Source organism: Passer domesticus, chromosome 19 (assembly GCF_036417665.1).
Source record: "Passer domesticus isolate bPasDom1 chromosome 19, bPasDom1.hap1, whole genome shotgun sequence".
Classification (NCBI taxonomy): Eukaryota; Metazoa; Chordata; class Aves; order Passeriformes; family Passeridae; genus Passer; species Passer domesticus.
The window spans coordinates 11,528,684-11,545,337 of NC_087492.1; the positions used below are offsets into that span (position 1 = coordinate 11,528,684).

The following is a 16,654-nucleotide window of genomic DNA, read 5'->3' on the forward strand; positions in this document are numbered from 1 at the left end:
CTTTGAGTGAATTTCTGAACTCCAAATTTCTCATTCAGAATTGCACAACGCATTTTGTCCATGTGTAATTTTGTAGCAGGAAAACAGAGGTCCTCGATTTATCTCTAAGGCATGAATAATGAACATAATGAGGCCCAGAGCCCTGCCAATAAACCCTCACAGCCCCAGGGAGATGAGCAGGTAAATGCATTTCTGATTCTGTGTGTGCTGAGATTTCAGGTGTGGCATGTGGTTAACATTGGAAAAATCCAGTACAGGCAAGCCTGTTGTTTAATCCAGGCTAAATGCATCAAATTAAAGTCTTGTGGGGAACCTGGGCTTTAATTAGATCTGTTCTTAACATCTCGGGATGTGGAAAGTCTTGACCAAGGTGCTCATAGAATACATGAGCTGCCACACCTTGGTACTGTGCATTTATTTCCTCGTTCAGGTGCAGCCTCACCTCAGTCCACGGAGTCCCCAAGTGCTGATTGTGCAGAGAACACTGCCAGCTTAATGCCTTTATCACTTTATTTTCGGTGGGGACTGGAATCTGCACTCAAGCAACATCCATGGCCAATGGGCTGCACTAGCTTTTGGCCACTGCCCACTCTTGATTCCAGAGACCAGACCTGAAGCCTTTTCTGCTGGATTTCTAAGAGGAGATGAAAACCACCTCTCTGATAGCACAGGATTATCTTTGCAGTATATATTTATTAGATGCAAATACATATTTATCAGATGTAAAAACCTGTGAAAGTTTAACAGCCAAAATCCAAGCTCAGTTACGGTGTGGAAATGTGGGGATGACCTACTCAGCTGGACAGTCCTGGAGAACTCATTTCCATTGCCATACCAGGATCTGAGGTTGGCCATAAGTCTTTAACTTCCCAGTGGAGACCACTTGTCCCAGTTTCACCAAAGCATTCCCACCCTGGATCAGCCACGGCACGAAAGCGCTGTGGTGTCTGCGGGCACAGTCTGACTCTGGAGCTGTGCTGGGTGTGTTCATCTCCCGTGAGGCATTGTTGCTCCTTGCACATCTCCCCACCCCACTGTCCCTGCAGAAACCACCACAGTCAGTGGGACTGCACCTCAGATTAGAATCTTGGAGAAGCCACTGAAGGGGAGAACTTAAATGGATTCTTAAATGGATCATATGGTGATGGAATGAGGAACGAAGGGGAAATATTTCCATAAATTTGTGTAGTTCTACACGGGTAACTGGTAGGCGTTCTGTCTTAATTATGGCACTTGTGCTTGTGTGGACAGTCAGATCCTGATTCCCCCTTCCCCTCACATGCTGTGGGATTTGCTCAGGGCCACCAGAGCTGCAGCAGCCCCCTGCAGCTGTCACTGCTGAGGGAGAGCTCAGAGTCACCTCGGTGCCCTGGGGCCAGGAGAGGGGCAGTCCCTCATCACCCCACCTCCCGAGATGAGCTAGGAGCTGAGCCAGGACATACGTGAATCTTTTCAAGCTGCCATTGGATTTTGGGCACATAACTATAATCCCAGCTCAGGTAAGGCCAAGCAGGCAAAGACAGCTCTTGCTCTGCACTCGTTTTCTGGCTGGTATAGGTAGTTCCCATCTTTTCCTTAGGAGAATCACCTCCTCCAGGCTGAGCTCTGCCACAGGAGTTGGAGTGAATAGGACTTGTCAACCTTGTTTCTGAGGATTTAGCTCAAATTCAAGTGGAACCCACGGGAGTTTAATTCCATTAGCACTCCTAGCCCGGTATGGGATTGAAACCCATTTCCAGGTTTGAAATCTTGAAAACACTCCCTGGGCATGGTCTTGCAAGCCCGTAAATCCCCTCTTAGCACCTATCTCTTTCCCAGGAAACATCTCACCGTATGCAGCTACTGTGCCAATGTGCATAACTGCCTCTCATCTTCCCAGGAAACATCATTTGGCTCCGAGTGCTGTGCTTCAGTGAATAATCATTTATATCATCACGTATCTGTGCGTTTATTTTTCGCGGTGGCCATTACTAATGGTGTGCTGCACTTAAGGAGAACCTGCAGCGAGTGGGAAATCCACTGCCCGTTGACAATAATGTTCAGTGCTGGAAGTAGTCAGGCGAGTCTCTGCACGGAGGGCTCAGGGCAGAAACCACAGCTCAGCGAGCAGCCTGGGTCCCCGGCAGGCCACCCTGCCTGCAGCTGGGGACACTGGCTTTTCCCATTTTAGAGAAAAAAAAAAAAATTCTGTTAAAACAAAAAAATTTCTAAATGTAATACGATGTTTTCGATCGTGTTTTCGCCCCGCGGAGCTCTAGAGAGTGATGTTCGTGGAGCTTTCGCGACCGATGCTGGCGTGCGTGTGCCGCCATCCCGGGCCGGGGGGGCTGTCCGGCTGCGCGGGTCCCTCGCACAGCGCCGGGGAGATCCTGCCGGGGGCTCCGCGCAGCGCGGCACGCCGCTCGGGGCCGGCCGCTGGCGGAGCGAGCGCGGCTCCCGCGGAGCCTCCCCCGCCCGGCCGGGCCGCCCCCGCCGCGGGGACCCCGGCGGAGCGCGGGGCGGGGCCGGCGGAGGGCGGAGCTGGCGGGCGGCGGCGGCGGCTCCGGGAGCGCCGCGCAGTGCGGAGCGGAGCCGGGCGGGAGAGGGGTCCGGCCGGCGCCTGCAGCCGGGCGGAGCAGAGCAGAGCGAAGCAGAGCGGCCGCCCCGCGGGGATTACAGGCTTGCGAGGCTGTTTCGGCGGGGCCGGAGGAGCCGGGGCCGGGCCGCTGCCTCTTCCCCCATGGAATTCACCTGAGCGCGGCCGCGACGGGAGGGACGGCGCCCGGCGGGAGCTCGCTTTGGCTCGGGAGAGGACGGGCATGACTTTTTAACCAAAACAAAAACAATCAGCCCCCCCAAACGCCCCGGCAAACAGCGGAAGAGAACCCAAAAAGCCGCCCGAAGGAAGGGACGCGCAGCCGCCGGCGCTGGAGCCGCGGAGGGAGGGAGGAGGCGCCGCGGCCGCACCGCCCCGCACCCGGAGGTGCCGCCGCTGTCCCCGGCCGCCGCCGCCGCACATGGTTTTCTTTGTCCTGCTGCCGCTTGTGTAGCGCCCGCTCCGCGCCCGCCGCGCTCCCCGCACGCCGCGCTCCGCTCGCTCCTCCCGGGAACCATCTTGCGGGAGCGGGGAAGGGGCCGGCGGCCCGGGAAGGATGCCCGCCCGGCGGCCCGCGCGGCCGGCCCGCGGAGTCGGTTCCCCGCGGAGGATTAGTTGGGGTTTGGCCGCGGGACGCTGAGAGCCGCGCTGGATCGGAGTTGCCGCACACGCCCGTCCCCCCCGCACCGCCATGAGCCGCGGGCCGGCCGCCCCGCCGAGCCCCCGGACAGCAGGTAACCACCGGGGCGGGGGCGGCGCGGCTCCCGCGGCGGGAGGGAGCGGCCGCCGGGCCCGGGCAGCCCGGGCAGGGGCGGAGGGGGCGGCGGGGCCGCGCCGGCTCCGCGGGCAGGTGCGGGGCCGGTGCAAGTGCCGCGGCGGGGCCGGGCCGTGCCAGCAGTGAGTCAGGCTGCGCTGTCTGGACAGGAAATATTTTAGTCATTCACCCCCTCGAACGGCAGCACATTCCTCGGTGAGGGAAAAATACTCGTTGGGTCATTTTTTTTCTGTGTGGTTTGTTGGGTTTTTTCTCTTTAAGCCCAGGGATTGCTGACTTGTTTCATTTCGCGGTGAAAAGGATTAAGCCACGCTTGGTAACAAGGGGATTTGTAAGGGAAAACGGCCCAAGTGCGAGGAAGGGAACAGTGTGCCACCAGCTCCGGCTCTGTGCAGGAGAAACCGAGGGGGCTCCTCGGGCAGAGCACCTCGGATAACCCGGTGCTGTCCCCAAATGTCACGGTGCCAGCAGACAGTGCTCATCGACTGCTCGAGTGAGGCTGGGACGATCGGGGTAAAGGGGAGCGAAGGAAGAGTTGCGGCTGGCTGGCGGAAGGGAAGGGAGAGCCGGGCTCCTCTCCGCCGCCGGAGCATCCAGGTTCGGCCACATCGCACCCACCGTGCGCATAGAGGCACTTTGTTGTCTGCGGCGATTCCTGGCAGTACGGAGCAGGGGTTAGTCAGCACCGCACAGGCACCGAGTTTCATCCTTCTGGGCTACTGCTGAGTTGTTGCGGGGTTTTGAATCAGTTGGGGTTTTTGTTCCTTTAGTGTTGTTGCGTGATGTGACTGCCTAACTGTGGAAAAATAATAGTTGTATGGAAATTGATACACTGCGTGTCTGCTGGCGGATTGTGTTTGCCTCTGTATCACCCGTACATCACCCTAATTGCTATTTTGTATTTAAAACGCAATTTTTATGTAAGGAAACAGGCAGGCAGGTTCATCTCACCGTTCCAGCCAGCGTTTGGGTTATTTTCACGGTAACGCAGGCAGTGTAGTTATTTCAAGTTGCTCTTCCATTCGGTTGTGTGTGGTCAGTAATGCAGAATGAGCTCCACTCTTGGACGAGCTTTGTTTTTGTAAAATAATTCCTTTTTTAGATGTATGTTACGTGGGTAATCATCTGCCAGGTTGCTGCGGAGCAGTCCTCGGGCAGGCTGTGTTTTGTTCGAGGTGTGCCACTTCCAGGTGGCACAGCACTGTTTGTGACTGGGGTGTGCGACAGCACAGGGAAAGATTGGTTTTGAAGCCATGTTTTTTCAGGTGCAATCTTTTGGTTTACGCTTGGCATTAAAGCAAACTTTTTAAAAAGATGTTTTCCTCTTTTTAGTGCTTGGGAAAATCAAGCGATTAGGAAACATGGGGCTTCCCTGTGCTGTTCTGTTTCGAAACAGTAAAATAAAGCAATAGCTGAAACTGTAAGACGTTTGTTTGGTTTTTAAAATTGGAATTTCTTTCTAAAAAGAATGACTGGTTCAGAGAGTTTTGACTTCAGAGAAAAGCTGCATTTGAGAAGATAACAGCTGAAATTCACTGGGAAAGATCATTTTTAAGCAGGCTGATTGGAAAGGGTAGGAAAGCATTGAGCCTCTTGTTGGGCTAACATTGGGCCGTTCTTTAAAGTACATGCCTTCTTGATCTCTTCAATTTGTGCATTATTCACATATTTTCATTAATTTAGAGAAAGTCGTCACTGCGTAATAAATCCATCATTGGGTAATAAATCCAGTGTTTACAGGGTATTTAGTTGAGACGAAATTGCACCAGCTCGACTTTCAAATAAGCCAACAGTAATCTTGTAAAATTTGTCTAGAAGTCTGAAAAAGAATACAGCTATTTTTAATAATTAATCATAGAAATCTTGTCTGTCACTAACTTGAGGGCAAACAAATTGTTTCAGTGTATTCCTACCCTCTGATACACGGTCTGAGCCATGTCTCCTCGTTTATCGGGAGTTTCACATCCAAGTTTTTAGTGCAGTCGAGATAGCAAACATATATGCTCATTGTCTGGTGATTTTTATCTGGTTTTGAACTGAGAAATTCCTTCCCTTTAACAAAAAAACCCCACAGCCCACTTTCTAGTGTTTTCAATTATTTTTCCTGAATCCAGCAAGAAAACAGTTTCTAGGGAAAAATCAAAATCTTTCTCAGGTGTTACATTTTAACCCTGTTTGCAGTGTTCTTCTCCTGAGCACATTTTCCCTGTATTTTCCAAGATCAGCCTGTTTCTCAGCAGGGCTGGGTTTGGAATTGAGCAGCTCTGTGCATTCTGTGGGTGCTTTTTGTGGGAGAAGTTTGAGCTGTAGCTGCCTGTGTGTGTTTTGTGTGTGTGTGCCCAAACACAGCAGCACACAGCTGGCAGAAACTGAGTGTTTGATGCTTTTGGGCTCGGGGTGTTTGTTTGCAAAATGAACATTTTCAGTGTTCCTTCCCTGCCTGATTTTGTGCTGTTGGAATTTCTGAAAGGGGAGAATCAATGGTTTTGTGTGAAACTGAAATAAATCTTTCTATATCGGTAGAGAGCTGAGCTGGCACCCTGGCATAGAAACAGCAGGAATAGACAAGCTACTAAGACAATATTAAGGGGAAAAACCTCCTTGGATAAAGGAGACTTGATGAAAAAGAAAAGGTTTATTAGTTTACACAGCGAGGTGTCAAGAAGCAGTCATTCTGAGGAAGGCAAAGCTGATGTGGAAATAGTCACTGATCCTGACACTCTCTTTATTTTTCAAAGAGTTTGCAATAGCAATTTATGAAATTACTAACCTAAGTTATCAATGCTGCTTTGAAGGTGGTAAAAATCGAATGTTCACACAGCAGGGATCCCAAAAATACTTTAAAAATTAATTAAGAAATCTGTAGTTCTGGAAATTCCTGAGACTGGGCTGTCTGGTTGGAAATCGTGACTCTTCTGCATCGCAGAATCAATGTCAGAATGTATTGGATAATGGCAGTACAAAGATACACTGCCTGTGCAGCTAATGTTGAAGAAAAATCCCATTTCTTTATGAAATAGAATCTTTCCAAAGAAATATCTGCACTGCAGGGCGGCGAAGCACAGCCAAACAGCACCACCTCATGGACACGGCCTCCGGAGCCGCTGCTTCCAGCGGCCCTGGTTTTGTCTCCTGATTTGTTTCTCTAAAATATACACACTTCTGCCTGTGCATAAATACACCGTGCCTTTGCAAATCTATCACTGCTAGAAAATGTAACTTCTGTTTTTTTCTTCTTTTTTATTGGTCTTTCAGGCATCTGATGCCAGCTCTGAGAAACTGTTCAACGCTGTCACAAATAAAGGTAAGGCTGCAATTCACATCCCAAACAGATTTATTTTCCTTTTTTCCCCACACGTTTCTTTTCATGGCAATTTCAATGGGAGATGAAATGTAACTTGTCTTGCAGAAATGTCGCAATCAGCTTGTTAGTGCTTTTTATGTTTCTCTGGGTTTCAGACGTGTTCTGTATGCTTGGTAATTGCTTTGCTTAATATAAAATATAGGCTTTAAATAATGCATTGCCTGCCAGGTCAGAATTAATTTAAATAACAATATTAGGGAATAGTTTATTTTACAAATGGCTTTAATTTAAGCTCATTTAAATAACTGTAAGAGTTTTCAAAATGTTTTAACTTGATTGTTACTCATCAGCTCCATGATAGACGTGGAATTATGAATAGCCAATTTGCACTGCTGACAGTAATAACCAGCCAACGTTTAGTATTCACAGGATAATAGTCATAAACCATGGCTTACTGTGCTGTGTGCTTTCTGTAGAGTTAATAAATGATAGAGAGGGCCACATTTAAATATTCAGTATCCCATTAATTTCTTCCAAACAGCAATCCAAAGACAGAGCTGCTAATGATATAACAGCACATTAAGGGAAAGCTTGCCCTAAATCAGCGCCCGTGAGCTGCCGTGTGGAGCTGGGCCCTTGTTAGAAAGCTTTGGGGATCCTTTCTGTGTGATTCCCCTTTTTGGTCTGGCTGGTGTTTTTACGAGGAGGGTGGAGGGAGCAGCTCCAGGCGTGAGTTGCACAAACAAGTGTAATTCAAAGCCTTGGAAACGCGTCTGGTTTTTACCCCAGTGTCCTGCTTTTCTCCGGCAGCACATGGGAAGTGCCTGGAGCAGGGTGAGATTCCGGCTGTAAACCGGGCTTTATCTGATGGGGTTTGGAGCAGTCCTGGCCTTACAAGAGGCAGATTTGACTGGTTTGAAATTCAGGTGTGTTTTGTTGGCTGGGTGTGGGTTTGCTCAGTATTGGCCCTCTGTGCTTCTCCCCGGGTTTGGTTTGTTACTGCAGTGAATCATTCCAGTGTTTCTCTGTGCTTTTTAATTCCACGAAGCTGTGATGGTTTAACTGGGGACAGAATGTGACCCCGTTACCTTTGGGATTCCTGTGCTGATCCACGGCTGCTTCTGAAGGCTTCTGCTGCATATTGAATTATACCTGGATTTAATTGCATTACTGATCCATAGTCCTGTTTTTCATGTATTAGCATCCTCTGGAAGTACAGTCTGGATTATTTCTGTGGTCTAACCAGGTTATCTCACTTGGCAAGCTGATTTATCCTTTGTGAATAATGGCATTTACAGGTTCCCCAGGCCCCTCCAGAGGCTGAGAGTAGGTGGCACAGACATTAGAAGGGAAGAGCTGTGTGTCTGGAGTGACCCCAGGCCCCCAAACTACATGTGACTGCATCTTTATTTTGCTAATTTGCTGTAAAAAGCTTTGGCATTTGAGCAGCCCTTTCTTGGGGCTGGGCCAGGGCAGGAGAAGCCGGGTGAATCCACATTCCTGGCGCAGGCCTGTAACCAGGGTGAGGGGCTCCTCTCCTCCCCAGGAGGTGACTGATGAAGAGTAGGCCCCTCTTCCTCTTCCTTTGGTTTTCTTTTTTGACTCAAACACATTTCCCACATTCTTATTGCTGTTTACTTACGGGAGCTTGATTCGTGGCATCCCTTTGGATGTGAATACCCATGCTTGACAGGGAGCCTTTTCTTCCGAGGTACTTTTCTTTGGTGATTTAGTTCCCTTGAAAGGATTAGGGTTTCTTTGTGTAGCCTAAAATCAACATGGGCTTTTCGAAGCTTTGCTTGGGAAACCGTACACAAATAAGCTTTTTAGTTGATGGTAGATTATTCCTTTGCCCCTTATTTCCATCAAAATGGCATCTTTCTTTTCTCCTCCTGAGTTTCCCCTTAAAGCCATATGCTAATTCCTGTTGGTAACATGAATGACAAGGGAGGAATCAATGCAAATCCAGGTGCGGCCAAACTAGGCTGGCTGGTATTTTCTTTTTTTTTTTTTTTTCTTCCTTACCCTCTTTTTTTCTTTTTTCCACTGGGAGAAAGAGATTAAGGGGAAAGAGAACGGAAAAAGCATAGGGGACAGTTTTGTCAAAGGGATTAGCATTCAGACTACAAAATATCAGGAAAAGAAGCTCAGAAAAGCTCCCCTGTTTGGAGATAATGTCAGTAATTGCTGGCAGGCAGGTGCTGGGCTCTCTGCCGGGGCTGGGGGCTGTTCCTGCTCCCAGTGCAGCCCTGGGGAGCTCCCAGTGCCCGGGGGCTGTCAGTTTGATAAATTCCGAGTTCAAGTTCCCTCTCCGCAGCTCAGGCTGTTTGCTTCCAAGCCAGCTCTTCCCCACTGTGTTGTCCACGGCTGCTTTTGCCAAAAGCAATAAAAGTCACTCGTAAGAAAGGTCAGATTTGCATTGGGTAAATCATGATGGAACCTTCCAAGCTGCCAGGCTGGGAGGGCTGGGCAGGCTGACAGCATCAGGCCCGCTGTGTTCATGGCCACTCCTCTTGGATGTCCCACAGCCACCCGTGTCTCACACACTGCTTGGGCTTTTCTTGCGTTTTGAAAAAAATTTGTAGTATTATTCATAACTGAAGTAGCAGAAATTACAGAAGTAATGTATTTACAGAGCAGGTACAAATCCTGAAGCATTTTACACCTCATATATACATTTTGTCCCCTTTCTGTCATTTTGTTGTGGACTTCAAGGCTTAAAATGTTCTCAGGCTCAAGGAGTGATGTATTAGTGTGGATGTATAATGTGGAACAGTCCCTTCCTCAGAAACATTAAGAATTTTAAAAAATCCACAGCAAAGTGAAATTTCCCCAACCCTCTCTAGAAGAACTGGTAAAACCCCTTGAGGAGAAGTCTCTCAGCTCCCATTTAGGGCTTGGCTGCCCTTGGAGCTGAATGGAAAGGTGCATCTCTGAATCTAGAAGGGTCCTGTGAGCTGTGGGGCGCAGCCAGTGGATGTTGGGATCCCTCAGGGCTGGGACTTATGTCAGAACTCAGCAATGGGAAAGGCTGTGGGGTCACTCCTGTCACCTCTGTGCTGCCACCACTCCCAGGGTGGGAGGGAATTCCCAGAGCTGGGAATTTGGGAGGGATGGAGCTTGGTCCCCAGAGCAGGAGCTCCTGAAGCAGTGGTCCCTGTTTGTGGGTCAGAGCCCTGCATTCCTTGGCTCTGGCAGGAACCCCCTGTAATGCTGAAATTCCCCAGGGAGAGGGTTCCCTTGGCAGTCCAGGTGGCTGTGCTGGGAGGTGAGCACCCAAGGGTCTGGGCCCTTGGTGATGCTTGACAAAGGAGCTATCAGTGGCTGAATAAATGATCTGGAGAAGAGCTGGCAGAGGAGAGCATCTCCCACCTGCAGCTCCTGCTCCCTGCGGGATGGCCCTTCCAGTTGGGACTGCTGCCTGTGGTCTGTGTGTCATTGCAGGAACAGAGCTGCCCCACACCCTCTGAGAGTTTCACCTCAGCACCATTAATCCCAGCCAAAATACAGGGTTTGTTCATGAATTTTTGTAACATGACTTCTCAGCGTAATTAAATTCCATTATCTCTCAATAATTTAAATATACACATCTGAAGCTGCAGAGCAGGCAGCTCTTACTACGACTGTGTGGTTCATTTATGTTAACTCCCTCCTACATACCCTTGGAAAACAGCTTTTCCTGAAGGGAGAAATGAGTCCCAGAGAGGTGAAGTTTTCATTTGTGCTGTATATTGAAGTTTGCCTTTGATCAGAAGCACAATTGGGCTGTTAGAGCTTTTTATGTTCAAATTGTTTACAGGATGTTCATGTAAACTTTATGAATCCTTCTGCTGCGTGGCACCACCAGCTGTCAGGGAAATATTTATACTCTCAGCTGGAGGTAGATCAAGGCATCTGGGTTAGGAGGCTGCACTGGTGGCTCAAATACCAGTCAGATCAAGCCCTGGCTTTTTAGGTGCTTCTACAGCAATATCCTGCCCTAGAAAAAACAGGCATGTTGTTGTTTCTCCCCTTGGCTTCTGTGGTGAAGCATTTCTTGAGGATCCTCCACAACATCTGTTTCTGTAAACAAGCAGGGAGCTAAAGCTGGCAATTCCTTCCCTGCTGATCCCTTCACAGGAGATCCTTGGCTGTGGAGAGGTGCTTTCACTCGTGAATAAACCATCCCCATGGCTTCTCAAGCTGGATGTAAGTGGATCCAGCACTCTGCAGGCAGCACATGTGCAGTGTTAATGTGGTCAGTGTGCCAGAGGACTGGCTGGGGCTGCCTCCCTCCTTTCCAGGGTCTGGAGGAGCCCACAGAACATCCTCACTCACTTCTGGGGTGTGTTCTCCCTCACTTGCAGTTTTTGGGGTGGCTGCTCTTGCTGCCTCTTCTCACTGAACTCTTCCTGCCCTGCTTCTGGAGCAACCCCAGCACTGCAGGGAACTGGCCCCAGGCCAGCAAACCCCAGGGACTGCTGAATCATCTCTGGTTTTGTGGCAGTTCTGATGTGTCCTCACAAGTGACACCCTGGCATCTCCTCCCCTTTCTGGTGGAGGCTTCCCTGGTGGCTTTGAGTCACTGGTTTGTTGGTGTTTTGTGGGTTTCAAATACCTTTCTGTATTTTCCATGTGGAAGTTCAGTGTCTCATTAGGGAGAGGCTGAGTATTGGAAAAAGCTGTGGGTTTGGAGAGCCTGGGTTTCTGGTACCCCTGAGTTAGATTAGAAGAGCTGCTGGGTCATCTCACTCTTGACTTGCGAATGAGGCTGAGGAAAAGGTCAATAAATGTCTTGCAATGGTGCTTTGTTCTGCTGCACAAAAGAGCAAGGCAACTGCTCCTGTGCCAGGGAGGCTTCATCTGAGCAAGCAATTGGTTCATAACATCCCTTATGGCTGCACCTCCTGAGCACAAACCACCCCTCTCCAGTCCTACACCTTCCATACCCTCTCCTTCTTGATGTGCTGGTATTTTTTTGGCTGGACTGTGGCTTCCAGCTGTGCTGTGGGGTGCCAGGGCTGTGGGATCCCAGGGCTATGGGATCCCAGGGCTGGGAGGTGCTGGAGCTGTGGGATCCCAGTGCTGGAGCTGTGGGATCCCAGGGCTGCTCTGTAGCTGCAGGCAAAGGTCACTGGATAATGGGATGTACCTGGAGGGGCAGGTGAAAGTCTCAGGTAGCCTCTTCCAAAAATTTCAATTTCTTAAGCTGTTAAACTTACAAAACTTCACAGGTAACCTGTAGGTCAGTAATTCAAAACAAAAGCAGGAAGCAGCCAGCATGGGACAAGCACCTGAAGGCATTGGCTTTTCCTGACCAGAACAGCAGAGGGAGAAGTTGCAGGTGTTGTTGTGGGCATCCCTGCCCCGCTGGGCTGGTATCAGGTACCCTTTGTGGTCAGTTAGTGATCACATGCCCCCAAGAGTTCATTTAAGGCTGTGGAATTTTGCAAAGTCAAGCTATTCCAGGCTAGGAAGCAAATGGCAATATTTGCCAGCACAACTGTATCTAAATATGGAGGGAATATTTGTTTTGTAGATTAGCCTGTATTTGATTTAGTCAAAAAAGACAGCAGTGTTGGGCTGTAAAATTGTGCTAATTGGCTCAAAAGAAGGTGGAAAAACTCTTGGGATAGGAGTGTTATGGTGACAGAGATCCTACCTTGCCACACCTGTGGTTGGGGGGTCCAGGCTGGAGGCTGCTGTGAGATTTGGTGAATGGAGCATCCTGCAGACTTCCCCTATCTGGCCTGCTGTTAGTCTCTCCCTTGTAATAAAATGTTATTTTCTCTGAAAATGTATGTTTATTTAACTAGGTCTCTTTTTGCTTCACAATCTGGATTCCATTCAGTCAGTTACCACTCCAATTAACTAACAATTATTTAACATTAACAGTAATTACAGACGCCAGTTAAGCGCCTACAGATGTCAACTGTTAGCTTTGTACCTAATCACTCAATGAAATGGAGAAAGTTCAACAAACATCAATTAGCCAAGCAATTAGTATGAGGTAGGAAAGAGCATGTTATCGTGTGTGAGCTGATTCAATTTATTTTATTTTGTCAGTAAAACACACACAGGCAGACAAGCAGCAATAAGTTGCTGAGATTAGATAAAGCTGTATTGTTTTGCTGCTTATACAAGATTTTTTTTCCCCCTCCTGTTCTCTCCCTTACATAGCTTCACTGTGCTCTGCCAGGCATTTGTTATCTTATCAAATGCATTTCATTGCCATTGGAAAAGCACAGCAATGTCACAGCAGAGGGGCCACGTTTCCATCAGGTGTCACCTGAGCAGAGCCACTCCTGCTCAGCCTGGCAGTGGGTTTAACCCGAGCTTAACCCAGGAGTTAGGCCAAGGACACCACACAATGGATCTGTGGTTGTAGGTGAGCTCCTTCGCTGGATTTGTCATTTAATGTTGGTTCTGGATGGATTCTGGTTCCACGGCCCCTCACTTGGGTTGTGAGGGGACCACAGGGCGTTCCCAAAATGTGCCACTGTCACCCCCAGGGGAGCAGTGGTGCCTCCAGCAGCACCATGGAATATTCTGGGGAATTGTGTGCCCTGCCTGGCTCGAACATAAAATGAAAAAAAAGGAGAAGGAATGGGCCATAAATTGACTTTACCTAGAGAGAAGAGGTTGGTTTCCAGCCACCATCCAAGCTGCACCACCAGCCTCTTTTCTGAGATGGTTTGACGTCAGGGGAGCTGTGCAGAACGTGCTCAGGCTGTAGCTCTGGGGTGCTCAGGCTGTGGCTATGGGGTACACAGATTGCCCAGGCTTCCCAAACACCTAGCTGTGCCACCAAGCCTCCAGGTCACCTCCAGAGCCCTTCTCCCACAGGATCTGATGCCACCTCACTTGGCACAATTACACAGCCTGAGCAAGGGCTGTTAGACAGCTACTGGAAATTTAAAAAGAAAAAGCACCCTGAAGTATCCCGCATCTTACAGTCTTGACACTCTGGATGTCAGTAGGAGTTTTGCAGGGACGTCTACAGGAATTGTGGGGTTTTTTTTCCTTTTTGTTTTTTGTTGGTTTTTTTTAATAAAGTCTTAAAAGATGCTTAAAACCGAAACAAAAAGGTTTTTTTTTTCTTCCAGTTCTCAACTGTCCCTCAACAAGAATGCCTTTTTGCCTTCAGAAAGGTTGGACAGGGTTTGGAGCAACCAGGTCTGGTGGAAGTGTCCCTGTCCACAGCAGGGGATGGATTGAGATGAGCTTTAAGGTCCCTTCCAACCCAAACCATTCCATGATTAATCACCACCCCGACATATTTTAAATGTTTCTGCACACAAAACCATCCCACAAAGTCAGATGTTATTTTATCATGCAGACTGCCCACAGAAGCCCATGGAGTTCTATGAATTAGTTGTTGTTTTCCAAAGTGTGGGAACAGGAGTAGAGAACCACAGGCAGATTTCACTATTGCTTTCCAAAATCTCAGCTCTTTTGCTTTTTCCTAGAAAAACAGAGTCTGAACATGTGAAGGAACTCTTCAGTGTATGACCTGAGTGCAATAATATTTATCTGAGTAGGCAGAAAAACTGAAATCAAGCTTCCCAGTGAGAGCTGCCACGTTCCTTTTGGTGGCAAAGAAGACTTTGTGAAGGATGACACTTTAGTCTGGTGAATTTTTAGCTTTCTCAGAGCTCAGCACAGATTATCCAAAGGAAAAGGCAGGGCCTGGTTAGGAAGAGATGCTATGAGTCTCAAGAGATGGAGGGGGCTGTGAGAGAGCATTTCTGGGCTCAGGGGGCAGGATAAAAAGGCTCTGATTTGTCCTTGTTTAGGCTTCAGCTCAGTCTTGTGCTTCCTTGCTCCACTGGCTTCAAACATTTGTTAACACCCAGCATTTCCCTGAGTGCTCTTCTGGGTGAGAGTCACAGGAATAAATCCTGGGACACCCAGGGCACTCTCAGCCCCCAGGATCACTGAGATTTCCTTTTTCCTTATCCCTACTGAATGTTGGTGAATGAGGGGGACTCGAGCCCCTTTTGCTGTCCCTGTCCCCAGCAGGTCCCATTCTCTTCCCTCCTGGCTGCTGCCCTGGCTTTGGGCACCAGTGCTGGGCAGTGTGAGCTGAGCGATTGCTCACCAAAAGCCCAAACACAGAAAGGGAAAAAAGGAAAGGAAAAAAAAAAAAGAAAAAAAAGTGTAACTTTGCAGCTGAGTTGCTCAAGTGAAAGATGGGGTGGGAGGAGGCAGAGCCTGGGCAAGGGCAGAGGGGCTGCCCCACCAAGGTGCTGAAGGATCAGGACAGGGCTTCAGCTGCCATCAGCACTTGTCCTGGTGTTGTCCAAGGCATTCAGCTATTCTGTGTAACAGAAGCTGTTTTCCAAGCTGGATGTGACTGAGAGAAGCCTCAAGTGTGTCTTGCACAGTGTGTTCAAGTGGTTTAAAAAAGCCAATGTCAATGTATACTTAGAAAGTGGCAAACAGAGGAGCAGATAAACTGAGTGAAGTGCTCTTTAGAGCAGTTAATGGCCTTGACTTAGGTGTGCTGGGAGAGTGAGTGAGGTGGGAGCTGGGAGGGGGCTCCTTCTCTAATTATCACAGAATTGTACAAACCTGGAATGGGTTGGGTTTGAAGGGACCTCAGAGCCCATCCAGTGCCACTGTGCCATGGCAGGGACACCTCCCACTGTCCCAGGCTGCTCCAAGCCCCAATGTCCAGTCTGGCCTTGGGCACTGCCAGGGATGCAGGGGCAGCCACAGCTGCTCTGGGCACCTGTGCCAGGGCCTGCCCACCCTCACAGTCAAGAATTTCTAAGTCAAAAATGTTGTTCCAAATAAATTTTTTTCTTTTTTTTTTTTTTCTTTTTTGGAGCTGAGACCTCAGCTTTTGCTGAGGCTGCTCAGAGTGGGGCCAGGAGGAAGTTCACAAGTCCAGCAGCACAAGCACCAAACCCCACCAGAGCTGGAGTCTTTGCTAATGCAGCAGGATTCCCCCGGCACTTGAAATCCTGGCTCAAGGCACACTCACAGCTTGGCCTGAGCCCTCCAGAGCCACCTGATTTATTCCAATCTCCTGTTCACAGTCAGAGGAGCTCCCCAAACCTGCTATCCCCCCCTCACCTGTACTGATTCAAAAGTCATACATGGCATGGGCCAATCCACCTCCCCCAGCCCCCTTGGGAACCTTTCCTGGGTCACTTGGTGCTCTGAGGTCCTTCTTGGGGTTTCACAAACACTGTGGGTCTGGAGAACTGGGGCCTCCTGGGCCAGCTCAGGCCTTGGTGAGGGAGATGGGGAAGAACCTGGGAAGAGGGATGAGGTGAAAGTGCTGCTGAGCTCCCACAGCCATTTGCTGTAGTTTCCAAATACTTCAAGTTAGTGGGCACTTTTGGAAATTAGAGGCAAAGGAATTTGAGTGGCTGGTAAGAGAAAACAGCTGCTGCAGAGCAGGCTGGGTCCTGAGGAAAAATGACTCTATGGAAATGGGTCTGCCAAGTAATAAAGCCACAAATAAATACTTAGTTCATTTACTAGATTGTTGGTCCCATAAGCACTGAAACTTCATTTGTTAAGAGAAGCAGGGTTTAAAAATCAAAAGCAGATGAGCAAGGTCCTGGTTTTGCTGCTGCTGGCTGGGTTCATTGCTGGGGTTTTGTGCCTGGGGCCTGTGCAGCTTGCAGCAGGTGTGGGAGCTGCCTGGGGACCTCAGCACCAGTTTGTTCTGTCCTACGATAATAACTGTTGGGTTTTTTCTTTTCTCCTTGCCTGTGTTGCTGAAATAAATTATTGTTAAAATCTGACTTTGGCAGTTTTTCAGCACCAGGCAGAACCTGCTGCCCCTGGGCATGGGTGGGAAGCTGTGCCAGGAGTACAGTGCCTGCTGTGGATCTCAGCCTCAGGGCTGGGTCAGCTTTGGAACTTCAAATACCAGCTCTCCTGGCACCCTGGGGTAGCACAAAGAAACTCTTGTCATGAAGGGAATTGCTCTCCCAAGGCAGTTGTTCCTCAGGTGTTTTGGTTAGAGAGGCAGGGAGACAATTCAGGCTGTGATAGATGGCAA

The 16,654-nt window shown here is 49.1% G+C and overlaps 1 protein-coding gene across 9 annotated transcripts in view; it reads left to right on the forward strand.

Moving 5' to 3' along the window:
* AUTS2 (activator of transcription and developmental regulator AUTS2) overlaps positions 1-16,654 on the forward strand; it is a 778,310-nt gene that overhangs the window by 701,915 nt on the left and 59,741 nt on the right. For all 9 annotated transcript variants that reach the window (XM_064394839.1, XM_064394833.1, XM_064394832.1 and 6 more), the window contains one exon: positions 6,606-6,654. In XM_064394839.1, the coding sequence (XP_064250909.1) occupies positions 6,606-6,654 (49 nt within the window). The remainder of the gene's footprint in view (positions 1-6,605; positions 6,655-16,654) is intronic.